The sequence below is a fragment of the Cervus canadensis genome, chromosome 25 (genome assembly GCF_019320065.1).
Source record: "Cervus canadensis isolate Bull #8, Minnesota chromosome 25, ASM1932006v1, whole genome shotgun sequence".
NCBI classification, from domain to species: domain Eukaryota; kingdom Metazoa; phylum Chordata; class Mammalia; order Artiodactyla; family Cervidae; genus Cervus; species Cervus canadensis.
The window spans coordinates 17,425,457-17,438,568 of NC_057410.1; the positions used below are offsets into that span (position 1 = coordinate 17,425,457).

Sequence of the window (13,112 nt, forward strand, 5' to 3'; positions counted from 1 at the left end):
ATTTACCATAAATGAGCTGATATTTGCCATTTATTGTGTGCAGCATTGTGGAAATGGAAACTAATGCGCCACTTTCATTTGTTTTCTAGATAAATGGGGAAGACGTCCAGGATCGCGAGGCGGCGGTGGCCCAGCTGTCTAGCGATGAGTGCCGGAGAATCCTGCTGCTGGTTGCCAGGCCAGAGAGTCAGGTCAGAACACAGAGCAAAAGCCTTGGACTGAACCTTAGGTTCATCGTCTGCTATTCCACATCAGATCAGTGCCACAGTTATTTGTAAAACCAGGCATACAAAACAGAATCCAGTCATTTCCAATTTGCCAACCTTATCAAAACAATTATAAGTAAAGACTCCTTAATATTGCTCCACATAAAGGCAGCTAAACAACTTATTTTTTAAAAGAAACACGAAATTGAATAATTACTCTCTCCTTCCACTTGCCAGTTATTTAAAATTAATTCATAAATGAAAAATGATTGACCTTACGTGATATTTAATTCTGTGTGCATCCCTGCTTTAGGTTGTCATCTAAAAATACTTAATTGGCATATTAAGGTATCTTAAAAGAATCTCTAATGAGAGAAACATTAGCATATCTAGCTATCAACTCAAATCTTTTTAGAGTGCCTTTATCAAATAAAATACCTTAGGTAGCACGATGTGGTTCCATGTATAGTAGATGAATTTTTTCCAAGTTTAGCATGACAGACTCATCTGTCTGGACAAAACCAAAAACTGAGAGCTTCTAAGGAATTTTTTTTATATCTTTACAGAGGGAGATGTCATGAAAGTAAAGGAGAGGCAATGGTGGACGAAAAGTACTATGGGTACTTCTTTTTATGTCCTTTTATCCCCCACCACAATGCAGGAAGGACCTTACATTGTCACCATTCTATCTTTCTGTCAGTAGTTTGAGTGAAGTTGGTTATATCACCATTTGTCTTTTAGGTTATTGATCTGATATTTTTCAGACTCAGTAACTACATCCTATCTATAAATTATATTGAGTAAGTGTATTTCAGTGTCAGACTGAATCCTGACTCGAATATAGTGGTTATAAAAGATCACCCTTTCCGCATATATTTCCTTTATGCCCTTGACCATTCTAAATGGTTCCCATAAAGCCTGCCATAGCCCAGGGCAGACTGAAGTTGCACACCTGAGGTCTTGGGAGTGGGGTTGGACAGGCTGCAACTGGCTGGGCTGCCTATGTGAGAGTGAATTATTAAAATACGTATGAAATTGCACTAATTACTTGGAAATTTGGCAAACCAGTTAATCTCAATGACCCCATTTTCTCGACAAAGAATAGAGAGGCTAAATACATATTAGTGAAATTAATGGTAAATTGAAAAGAGCTCAATAGTCACCCTTTGTAGAAAAGAAATTTTGACTTTATCATGTGGTTTCCCTGCCTTTTCCATGTAACTGCTAGACAACCTCATTAATTTAGAATTAAAGCATTTCCTTTACTATGCCATATAACTGTTATAATGTACTGTGGAAAGAAGAGAAGTTAATAGCAGAAGACCAGATCCTGTTCATCTTCGATAGCTTAAATATTCTCAGTAGAACCAGTGGTGGTTTTGAATAACTGACTACACTCCTAACCCAAGAGTTAATGTTGGAGGATGAATTTTCAAACAATACTTTCCACAATTGATAAAAGATGGTCATCTGACTCTGAAGAATACCATCCTGTCTGACAAAAGTAGGATCTTCCTTAGCCCCTTGATCCTGAAGATAATGCCACTGATCCTAAAGATAATGACATTGGAATGAACTGATTGCCTTTAGAAAACCAGATTTCTAGTAAAATAAGGAAAGAAAATGCATTGTAACACTATACTTTAAAATGTAATTTAAGCATTACATGCTATAAAGTGGCAAAAGCAACACAAAACAAAACTTGTATTTACATCACCATATTTTCCCGTCAGTTTCAATGTATTTCATTATTGCATTTTTGTGTGTAAGTTTTATTTAGAGAGAGTATGGAAGTTTATGTGTCGTTTTTCTACCCTTAAAAAAAAAAATGTTTCAAATACTCTCAGAAATGATCTACAGAGTTGCTGGGGGCAGTATTGAGCAACCATGCAATATTTTTAAATAACTCATTTCTTTCATTCCCTGTCAACTTACTTTCATTTTCTGCCCATTTTCTTCCTTAGACCATTAAAGATATTACTATTTTGTCCTATTCCCCTTGGGACACTGGGTGAGAATAGGCTCTTGTAAGAACTATAGAGAACTTTTGAGATAGTGCAGGTTGTTCCTTTCTTTGAGATACCACGAGTGCAGACAGATCCCCCTGTATAATCATGACTATGCTCAGCTCCAGGGAAAAGTCAGTCTGCCAGAGCACTGGACTCAGACTGCCGTATTTATGTCAGTCTGTCAATGTGACAGGGAAGGGAGATGAGCCAGAAGAATCTCTCTTGACTTAGTGTGTTCTGTATTCCTCCAGCCTAAAGGGACGCCTTATCAAAGCAGACGGACACTTACCACCCATGGCAACTCAGGGATCTGTGGGGTTAGCTAACAAGAAAAGGCTTATAGGGAACTGTTAATTTCTATCATTTGTTCTCTTTGTCTTCCCCACCCCTTCATTTCAATTTCAAAAGATTCTGTTCTATCATTCACGGTATCAATGTAGGCAAATATTTTATTTTGACCTGATTAAAGAAACATTCCTTGGTATGCTTATAAAAAATAAACAGTTCTAGCTTTAAGTAATTTCTTTTGGAGTCTGGCATTTGCAACTTCATGAAACTTAAAAGGGATTAAAAATATGAAACTTGAACAATTATGAATTGGACTGAATTTAAATTTTTAGTCAGCTTAATTTTCATAGCTCATCTGCATATCAAAGTCACTGGGGTGGAACTTGGTCAAGTTATTCAGGCCAAGTTGAAATAAATGAGGATGAATAAATGCATTGATGCTTTTGGCCCAGTCAAGTTTGAGATAATTTAAGGTCTAGGTAGCCTTCAGTAAATAAAAAAGAAACCTATGATTGCCTTCTTTTAATGAATATGATGCATATACACTAATGCCTCTTCTGATACAATTTAATGTTTTCTCAGGGATTCCCAGGTGACTCAGTGATAAATTAAAAAATCCACCTACCAATGCAGGAGACATGGGCTCGATCCTTGGGTCAGGGAGATCCCTTGCAGGAGGGCATGACAACCCACTCCAGTATTCTTGCCTGGAAAATCCCATGGGTAGAGAAGCCTGGCAGGCTACAGTCTGTGGGGGTCACAAAGAGTTGGACACGACTGAGCATGCACACAGGTTTATTTGTGTTTAAGTTTTAGAAGTTCAGCTCTCTTAAAGACAAGTTTGTTTTATGTGTTTGTTTGGTGCTTAAGCATTAGTCTGATAGTGAAAACATCTCCCACTCTTGTTGATTTTGACTCACTAGAAAACTGCTGTTCCACTGTAACACAGAGTAAAGAAGAACTTTGACAATTATCCAGTTAATTCAATCAGTACAGACAGCTAATTTATGTAATCCAGCTCCAAAACCCCACTTTGAGGCAAATTATCTGTATTGACTGTCAACACTTATCATATTAACAAGATAACCATGAGTTTTCCACTTCCCTTTGTATTAAGAAGCCAAAAGGATTTGCTTGGTTTAGTTTGTGTAAGACTCCCACAAGAATATCTGCCTTCAGCACCCACAGACAAAACCCTGCATGCTTCCACTGCTCCCTCACCCTTATGTGCAACATTTAAGGTCTTTTTCCCTGAAATTGGGTCTGAGAAATGAATCACAATAGTTATACCATAGAACCACTTTGTTTTTGAGAATACCTTGGAATTTTCCTTTTTTTCAGATAAAATAAATGTGTGTATTTGTGGCAAGGAGTCATCTTGTTAACTTGAAAGTCATCCACCTCAAAATCAAAAACAGTGAGGGTAGCAAGTGTGTGTGTGTGTGTGTGTGTGTGTGTGTGTATTGAGAGGTGCATTTGGTATGGAGTTGCTTTGGGGTTGTTGTTAAGGAAAAAGGCCCTATTGTCTCAGCCCTATTAGTACCACTGCAGTTCTTTAGCACGGGGACTGTCGGAGGTAATGAGCGTGACAGATGTGGATTATGCAGCATGCTTTTCATACATTTTGAAAGACGGTAATGTTCTGTGCTGTGAGATCTACTCAGTTATGAGAGAAAATCTGTAGTTCTGTTTTAGGAAAAGATAAAAAGCATATGAGCCCAATTTTTTTTTTTTTATATCACCTTTTCTTCCTTCTGAGAGGTGAACTATAGGAGGCTGGTATTTTGAAGAGAATCATTATGATAAAAGGAACTAGTCAGGCGTCACCATTTAAGTTTACCCTATTTTAGCATGAGTCCTCACTAACAGAATAAAATGTACTAATGTATTCTTATGTAGGTGGATGAAGGCTGGCTGGAAGATGAAAGGAATGAATTCTTAGAGGAGTTAAACTTGGCGATGTTGGAAGAACAGCATAATGAAGCAATGCAGCGCACTGCCGATGAGGTGGAGCAGGTAGGACCGCGATCTGAACTCCATCATTGGAAAGGATGCTATTCTTCCTTAAATGCATAATCTTAAATGAAATTTTTTTAAAAAATCAAAGAGTTTTAGTGAATATCTCTGTGATGGTAATTTCTGAAGGCAAAAGATCATCTCAAATGAAGCAGAGGAAATAAATACAATTTTTTCTATTAAGAATATTTTTAGTTTGGGAAGCTTAGGGACCATTATGGAGGGCACAGTAGTATTCAGGTGCTGACTCAGGTACCGTTCAATGTAATTCAGAAATTTAATAGTAAAAGTATATTTTGCCTCTCAGTACACCAGCCGGAGATAAACTATATCTCATGAGATAACCCCTCCTCCCCCAAAAGTATTTTTTTTTTAGTTTTGAAATATCAGTGTAGATATTTGAATATCTACTTGAGGAAGATGATGACATGATTAAGCCATTGATCTTATTTGGGTATTTGGTATCATGATTACACTGAATTACGAGTAGTTAGACTTGAGATTATTGACATTATTTTGTCTTAAGGTCACATATTCATTCAACAAAAAATTCTGAGCCCCTGATATATTTCAAGTACCACATTTGATCCTGAGAATACAAACAAAATGAGCAAAATCCCTCCCTTTAAGTAATTCACAACTGATGAATGATCAAAGTGTGGTTTGTGGCAAACTGAGCCTTAGGAATCTTTTCATTTTTGTTGTCATTATTTTTTACTAGATAAAATTAAGATCAATATAGCCTAGATTTTTTGTCAGATTCATGTCATTCATTTCCCTGATATAACTGTATTAACACTCTGCTCTCAATTTTCTGATTGTTTAATTATCATCCTGTTCTCAACATTAATTGTTAACTAACCCTAAAAGATAATTATTTTTAAAAGTCCTGACAGTTAGGCTTAGAACATAAAACACAAACATCCTATCACTTTACCAAGCTGAATGATGAGATACAGTGACATGCTGGCATCCCATAACAGAGGTGTGTGTGTGTGTGTGTGTGTGCGTGTGTGCACAATCACTAATATCAGTGCATATATTAATAATTAGGTTGCAAACTACAGTTGACAGAACCATATGTGCTCACCATGGGTGTTCAGTGGCCACTTCACAAACAGTAGTTCATGCTCAAAAGCAATGCCGCTACTGTAGTGACTGCTTTTCAATATAAGGAGGACAGATTGAAATTTTTCTGTGTGACTTCAACACTGGCCACAAATAAAGATATTTTTTTGGTGGCAGCTGCTGGTTATGAGCAAGAAAGTCCTTGCTCCAGGCTTTTTCTCTCTTAGATACAAAATGTGACCTGATACAGAATTGACAGGAGGATGTTGGAATAAAGAAAGAAGGGAGAAATCCTGTCCAGGTGAAGTGATATGGTGTCAGATGCTGCCTACTCATCAGACGTAATACAAATGCTAGGTCTTTTGAGGTAACACAAGATGTCCCTGAGGTTAGATTTTTACTGTGTAGAAATTTTTCTTCACCATGAGACTGAAAAATGATGAGAAATACAGAAACCTTTAAAAGTCCTTTGCCCTTATAAACAATAATAGTACATTAGAAATGTCTTGGTAGAAACATTGCCTGTCACTATGATGATTCCATAGGGAAATGATAAATTATAGAGTAGCATTATATCAGAAACCAGGAATTTTAGTTTTCAGAATAGAAAACTCTTTTTATTTTCACATGTCCTTGTAAACCAGTAATAAAAGAAAGAGAAATGCGATTAAAAATTGCATATCCATATATAAAAGCTAAAATATACATCCATCTGAAAGTTTCACCTTACATGCTTTCCTTGGTCCTGTGACTGCTGCTGGCACACATTTTGTCAACAAATTTGTCTATCATTTATACTCCATAAGAAAATATCACCTTCTTGTATTTTTCAGCTTACTCTTAGACAGGAGAAAATATAAATATAAGTATTGTGGTATACAAACAACACTGTCCAATATCAGTAATACCCTCTGGGGATTTTATAGGGATTCCCTGGTGGTTCAGATGGTAAAGAGTCTGCCTGCAATGTGGGAGACCCAGGGTCGATCCCTGGGTCGGGAAGATTCACTAGAGAAAGAAATGGCAACACACCCAAATATTTTTGCCTGGGGGTTTTACGGCACAGCGTGCAAGTGACACCACATTTGATGTCAGTGTCACCTTATAGCAAGGAATATAGAGATGTATCAAGTTTTCCATTATTGGTTACAATTACTTATGTAACTAATGTATGTACTTATGTATGCACTTATGTAGCTCACTAAGTCATTTCAGTTGTATCTTACTCTGTGCAACCCTATGGACTGAAGCCTGCCAGGCTCCTCTGTCCCTGGGATTCTCCAGACAAGAATACTGAAGTGGATGGACGTGCCCTCCTCCAGGGAAACTTCCTGACCCATGGATCGAACCCACATCTCTTACATCTACCTGCACTGGCAAGCGGGTTCTTTACCACTAGTGCCTTATGTATAACATTCTTTTTTATCAATAAGACATTTTAAATCAATCATAGTATGTTCTCAACAAATGAGGAAAAATATTTTATGGAAAGATTGAGAATCCTAAAATTAACATGATACATGGTCATGTTCTCCCTCCAGTTCATTATATTTTTTTTGCCATTACTTGATTGGACGAAAACAACAATGATCTGACACTTTCAAACCTGTTTTAGTTTTTATCACCTATCCTTTCTTTCTTTGACACTAACAGGCTTAATTATATCTAATTATATAATTCCTGCTAAAGGGGAAAATGTATATATGTATAAAAGTGAGTAAACTTAGACACAAGGAGAAAGCAATCTAGAAATTGTATTTGTAGACTTTTATAAGAGAAGTGATAGAATAAAGAGTAACTTTACGCTGTTCACAGAGAAACAACTAGATATGCATCTTCCTAGGACAGTGACAGTTAATTGTTCTGCACGAAAAGCCAAAAATTACCAGGGAGTGAAATTCACATATATATTTACATACATATCTGTTGTTTGGCATTATGCCCTTGTCTGGAAATCAGTGCTGCTCAGATTTGAGGGGAACCATCATTTTACTCTCAGTAATATAAAACTCACTTCTGAAGGATATCACTGGCTAAGAGTAGAAAAATCTTTTAAAGTAACCCAATGAGTCCTAAGACATTACTGTTGCTTTTGAGCAACATGATATGGAGATGCCTTGAAGTCAAAGTACATGTATGCAAGAATATAGCACCTTGGATGTAAAGAAATCCTGTCTATGGAGGATGGCACTGGCCTCCTAGACTTCCTGCCTAAGAAGTTACATCGATCTGGGACTGTTTCCTTATCTATGGACAAAAGGTCTTGGGCTCCTGTACTTACTCCTGAAATTTTGTGATATTTCATTTATTATCATCAGTGTATTACTAGATCCAATGAAGTTTCTTTTGAACTTGAGAAAAGTTCATGAAAAAAAGAAATAGTAACAAGTGATGTGGCTTCTGAACTCCAGACCTTCATTGCTGAAGACTTTTGGGATTCTGTCTGAATCATCCTTTTGTATGTTATCACCTCAGAAACTCATAAAGTCACCTCATTTATACAACTTCACTCCAGTTTCTCAACTAAAAGAGAGCCTAAGACAAGAATCACTTATTTTAAATCACTCATTGAATTTTAATTTAATTATTTTAATGTGTTCTGTTTTATTTATCTTCAAGAGAGTAGCATAGCCATATTCAAGCAGCTTTTGTTTTCTTTATTTTAGAGCCAAAAAAAAAAAAAAACCCACTGCCATCAGCCAATTGCCTTTATTTGTAAAACTGTTATGGATACTAAAATTAGGATAGCTTTCTAGGAGCTGAACTTTTGCCAAGAAGCATTGATTTTTCAAACAAGTTTTCAATGACTGATTTTCAAAACAATTAACTTTCTTTCTTCTCTTAACTTTATTTTCCTAGCCAAAAAAACAAGAAGAAGAAGAAGGCACAACAGATACGGCAACATCCTCATCCAACAACCATGAGAAGGACAGTGGAGTGGGGCGCACAGATGAAAGCTTGCGGAATGACGAAAGCTCAGAGCAGGAGAATGCAACCGAGGATCCCAATGGCACATCTCTGAAAAGCAAAAGAGAGCTGGGGCAGAGCCAAGACACTCTGGGAAGCGTTGAACTTCAGTGCAATGAGAGTTTTGTGTCTGGTGAATACATTGACTCAGACTGTATTGGCAACCAAGATGAGGAGTGTGAAAGATTTCGGCAACTCTTGGAGCTCAAATGCAAGATAAGGAAGCATGGGGAGTATGACCTGTATTACTCAAGCAGCACAATAGAATGTAATCAGGGAGGACGAGAGGGAGTGGAGCACGAGCTGCAGTTGCTTAATGAAGAACTGAGAAACATTGAACTTGAGTGCCAAACTATCATGCAGGCTCACAGGCTCCAGAAAGTGACAGACCAGTATGGAGATATCTGGGCATTGCATGATGGAGGATTCCGAAGTTATAACACCAGCATAGACACCCAGAGGGGAAAACTAGATGACATCCTTGAGCACCCAGAAAAGTCAGACAAAGACAGTTCCAGTGCTTACAACACAGCTGAAAGTTGCAGAAGCACTCCACTCACTGTGGACCGTTCCCCTGACAGTTCCCTTCCAAGAGTGATCAGCCTCACCAATAAGAAAAACCTGAGAAGCACAATGGCAGCCAACCAGTCCTCTTCCGGACAGAGCACTAAAGAGTCAACCTGCACCAAAGCCAAAACCTCTGAACAAGGCTGTGTCATTGAAGGCAAAGAGAAGACTTCAGAAAGCAGCAAGCTTTCTGATCCAGAGAAAACCAGCAGTGAACACATCCCTTATCTCTCCCCTTACCACAGCTCCTCCTATAGATATGCAAACATCCCAGCACACGCCAGGCATTATCAAAGCTACATGCAGTTAATTCAACAGAAGTCCGCAGTCGAGTACGCCCAGAGTCAGCTCAGCTTGGTGAGCGTGTGTAAGGAGTCTCAGAAGTGCTCAGAACCCAAGATGGAATGGAAGGTGAAAATCAGGAGCGACGGGACGCGGTACATCACCAAGAGACCCGTGCGGGACCGCATTCTAAAGGAGCGTGCCTTAAAGATCAAGGAGGAACGGAGTGGCATGACCACGGACGATGACACCATGAGCGAGATGAAGATGGGGCGCTACTGGAGCAAAGAGGAGAGGAAGCAACACCTGGTCCGGGCCAAGGAGCAGCGGCGCCGCCGAGAGTTCATGATGCGGAGCCGGCTGGAGTGTCTCAAGGAGAGTCCCCAGAGCGGCAGTGAGGGCAAGAAGGAGGTCAACATCATTGAACTGAGTCACAAAAAGATGATGAAGAAGAGAAACAAGAAAATTTTGGACAACTGGATGACAATCCAAGAATTGATGACCCATGGGGCCAAGTCCCCTGATGGTACACAAGTTCCTAATGCCTTTTTGTCTGTCACCACGGTATGACCCAATGGATGGAATGCAGCTGATTTTCAGAGGGTGCTACCAGTTTGGGTAGACGATGCTTGCCTCGTTCAATGTGGCATTTTTATATATATTTTGTGACTCTTTATAGTTTAATTTTTTTGTAAGCAAAAATACCTGCTAATTTTTCATTTGTGTTTCATATATCGGTACTTCTTTTTGGCTGAGATTTTTTTCTTTGACTTGTGATATATTCATATTACTCATTTATATATAAAAACAAGCAAAAGGAAAGAAAACAAAAAAACTTGCACAAAAATACTGAGGAGCCAATTAAGTTCCTATTTTAATGTACCTACTATAGATCTGGATTTATTTCTCTAGTTTACTTATTTTCAACTTTAATAACAACTCAATGCCAAAACATTTCTATGCTTGCTTCTTGACCTAATACATATGAAATCAAACCTGATGATAAATCATGTGCTACATCTTGTTTTACACATAAAAATCACCTCTTTTTAACATCCTGTTGTACATTTAACACATAAATGGCCATTATCTTTGTCTCAGTAAAGTGTAGGTGGACAATCTTCCTGTGGTATGTAGTGACACTGTTTATGTAGTTAGATAGTTGTGGTAATTGTGACAATAAAAGAGAAATAAATTATTGATTATCCCTGAGAAAAGCTATCAAGGAGTGTTTTATTTCCATTGTTCCCTGTGGTTACCAGATATACATTAGTTATATATGTATACTCTTTAGAAGACTCCTAATTGTGAATTATAAAATGTGTACATTTTCTATCCTATTTTCCAATGAATTGTCCTGAAATACTTCCCATAGATCATTGTGTCACATATTCTTACCAAGATTAAGTTATGTAGAGCATCTAAGAGTTGCTGTCTAAGCATTCAATAATCATGAGTTCATGCTCTCCTTGACTGCTACCCACATAAAGAAAAGCCAAGAGCAATTTAAGGGATGATATGGAGACAGAGGATCAGTAAGTAGCTGAGACTGTTTGTAAGGACACTGTTAGTCAGCCCAAACTGCCGTAACGACATACAATATAGGCTGTGTGGCTTAAACAACAGGAATTTCTCACAGTTCTTGAGGCTGGAAGTCCAACATCAAGGCACCAACCAATTCAGCTCCTGATGAGGGCTCTCTTGCTGTTTTGTAAATGGCCTCCTTGCTTTGTCCTCACAGGGTAGAGAAAGAGAGGAAGCTGTTTGGTGTAACTTCTTTTAAGGACACTAATCCCGTCATGAGGGTCTCACCCTCATGACCTCATTTAAACCTAATTACCACCCAAAAGTCCCATTTTCAGCTACCATCACATTAGGACTTAGAGCTTCAACATATGGATTTGTCAGGGGGAGAGGCAGTTCAGTCCACAGCACCATGGGCATTTGTTTAGTTCATCCTTTGGAAAGAAATTCTTGGGAACTCTCTTTTCAATAATTTTCAGCCTACTCAATTACACATGCCTTATTAAAAAGTGAGATTGTTAGATTATCAGATAGGATATTTGAGTCTAGCTTTTCATCATATAAACATCAACTATATCATATATCCATCACAATGCCTTCAAAGTGAAAGACCAGATCAATGTGTGTGTGAATTTGATCAAATTTTCATTCAACCCAAGAGATTGTTTTAACATAACAGAGACACAACATCTAAACATCTTTGAAGCTACTTTCCTGTTTAAAAACCCATAATGGCTCCTTACTAGCTCTTAAATCAAACTCTGATGCCCCAGCCTTATTTTCAAGGTTCTCCACTAACTTGCCCACCTTGCCTCCGGTGCCTCCTCTAGGTTTTCTCTGAGTTGTTCTGGCTTCTGAGCAACCTGCCCATTTTCGCTGAAGTTATCTAATGTTATTTACCCATTGGAGTTTCTGTGCCAAATCCTACACCTCTCTTGGAGAGTAATCACATGTACATTTTCTCTTTGGAGCCTGTTTGGATGACACTGGGTTTTCTCTGCATTTTCACATACACTCTGATGTACCTGCAGTTTATTTTACCTTGAAGATTTTATCCTTCCATTATTTGGATCACATACACAGAACTTATTGTCTCCCTGCACAGAAATATAAAGTTCATGGAGTCTGGCCCTTGAGTCACCTTCTTTGTAAATCTCTCATAGGATGTCATTTAAACAATAATAAATGTTAGTTGAGTTAAATTATTTTATTCACTTATCTCACTTATTGGTCCTTTTGTTAGTGTTTTCCTTACTCGTCTACCAGTCTAAGTTCTTACCTTTTAAAGGGCTATTACATAGACAGAAAGAAATAAATCTTATTTACATATAATAAAAAGCTGGTCTCAAAAATTTTAAGATAGTGATAGTAATAGCAACTTAAGTCAACTGAAAATTTCATCACTGCTAACTTTAATCCAGTCAATAGAACTACTCTGAGTGCACCTAGAGCTAAATTTTGATCAGATGGTTTTAAATAAGAATGCCTCTCTATCTTAAAAACTCAGTTTTTTCCTGATCTAATGCCTATGGTTATTGTTTATCCTCTTGATACACCTGGGTTTAAATATTCATTGAATTCAAATTACTCCTATAGATAAATGCATTTGGAACCAACATGTAGATATTTTCCAGAAGAAATATGTACACATCTGACAGAATGCAGTGTTTCCAAAGTTACCAGCTTAATTTTATTTTTATTAAGGCCAAGTGTGCTTGCCAATTTTTTAAAACTGTGATGTTAGTGTTTTTCATGTCTGTGTTTATACAATTCTACAAATTGAGAAATGTCTTTTTAAAAAATCAGTGAAAATCTGAGAAGTGTTATGTTTTATCTTTCTACATAACATATCTTTGTGCTAAGCATGTTTTTTTTCTAGTAAATGAATAATAAACCTGCTGCTCAACAAAGAAAAACAATTGACTATATGTGAAATATTTTATTTTAGTTCAAAAGACGTATGTGACTGTGAAGAGGAAAAAATACTTTACTTGGGCTTACCTTTGAAATTCCATATTTTTTATTGACAGAAATTGGTGTTAGGATCCATATGTGAATGACCTAAGGAGGGGGAAATAATGGCGTTCCTTCACCGTGTGTCATGAAGAAGGCTATTGTTGCCACGTTATTTTGTGCAGACTGTCCCTTTAGGAGCACCCAACATGGCTTCCTCTAACATAACCTT

The 13,112-nt window shown here is 37.6% G+C and overlaps 1 protein-coding gene across 4 annotated transcripts in view; it reads left to right on the forward strand.

Annotated features, from left to right (window-relative positions):
• Positions 1-12,344, forward strand: part of PDZRN4 (PDZ domain containing ring finger 4) — a 410,946-nt gene extending 398,602 nt beyond the window's left edge. For all 4 annotated transcript variants that reach the window (XM_043446187.1, XM_043446189.1, XM_043446191.1 and 1 more), the window contains 3 exons: positions 90-191; positions 4,403-4,519; positions 8,447-12,344. In XM_043446187.1, the coding sequence (XP_043302122.1) occupies positions 90-191; positions 4,403-4,519; positions 8,447-9,973 (1,746 nt within the window). In that variant the 3' untranslated portion in view covers positions 9,974-12,344. The remainder of the gene's footprint in view (positions 1-89; positions 192-4,402; positions 4,520-8,446) is intronic.
• The last annotated feature ends 768 nt before the right edge of the window (positions 12,345-13,112 follow it).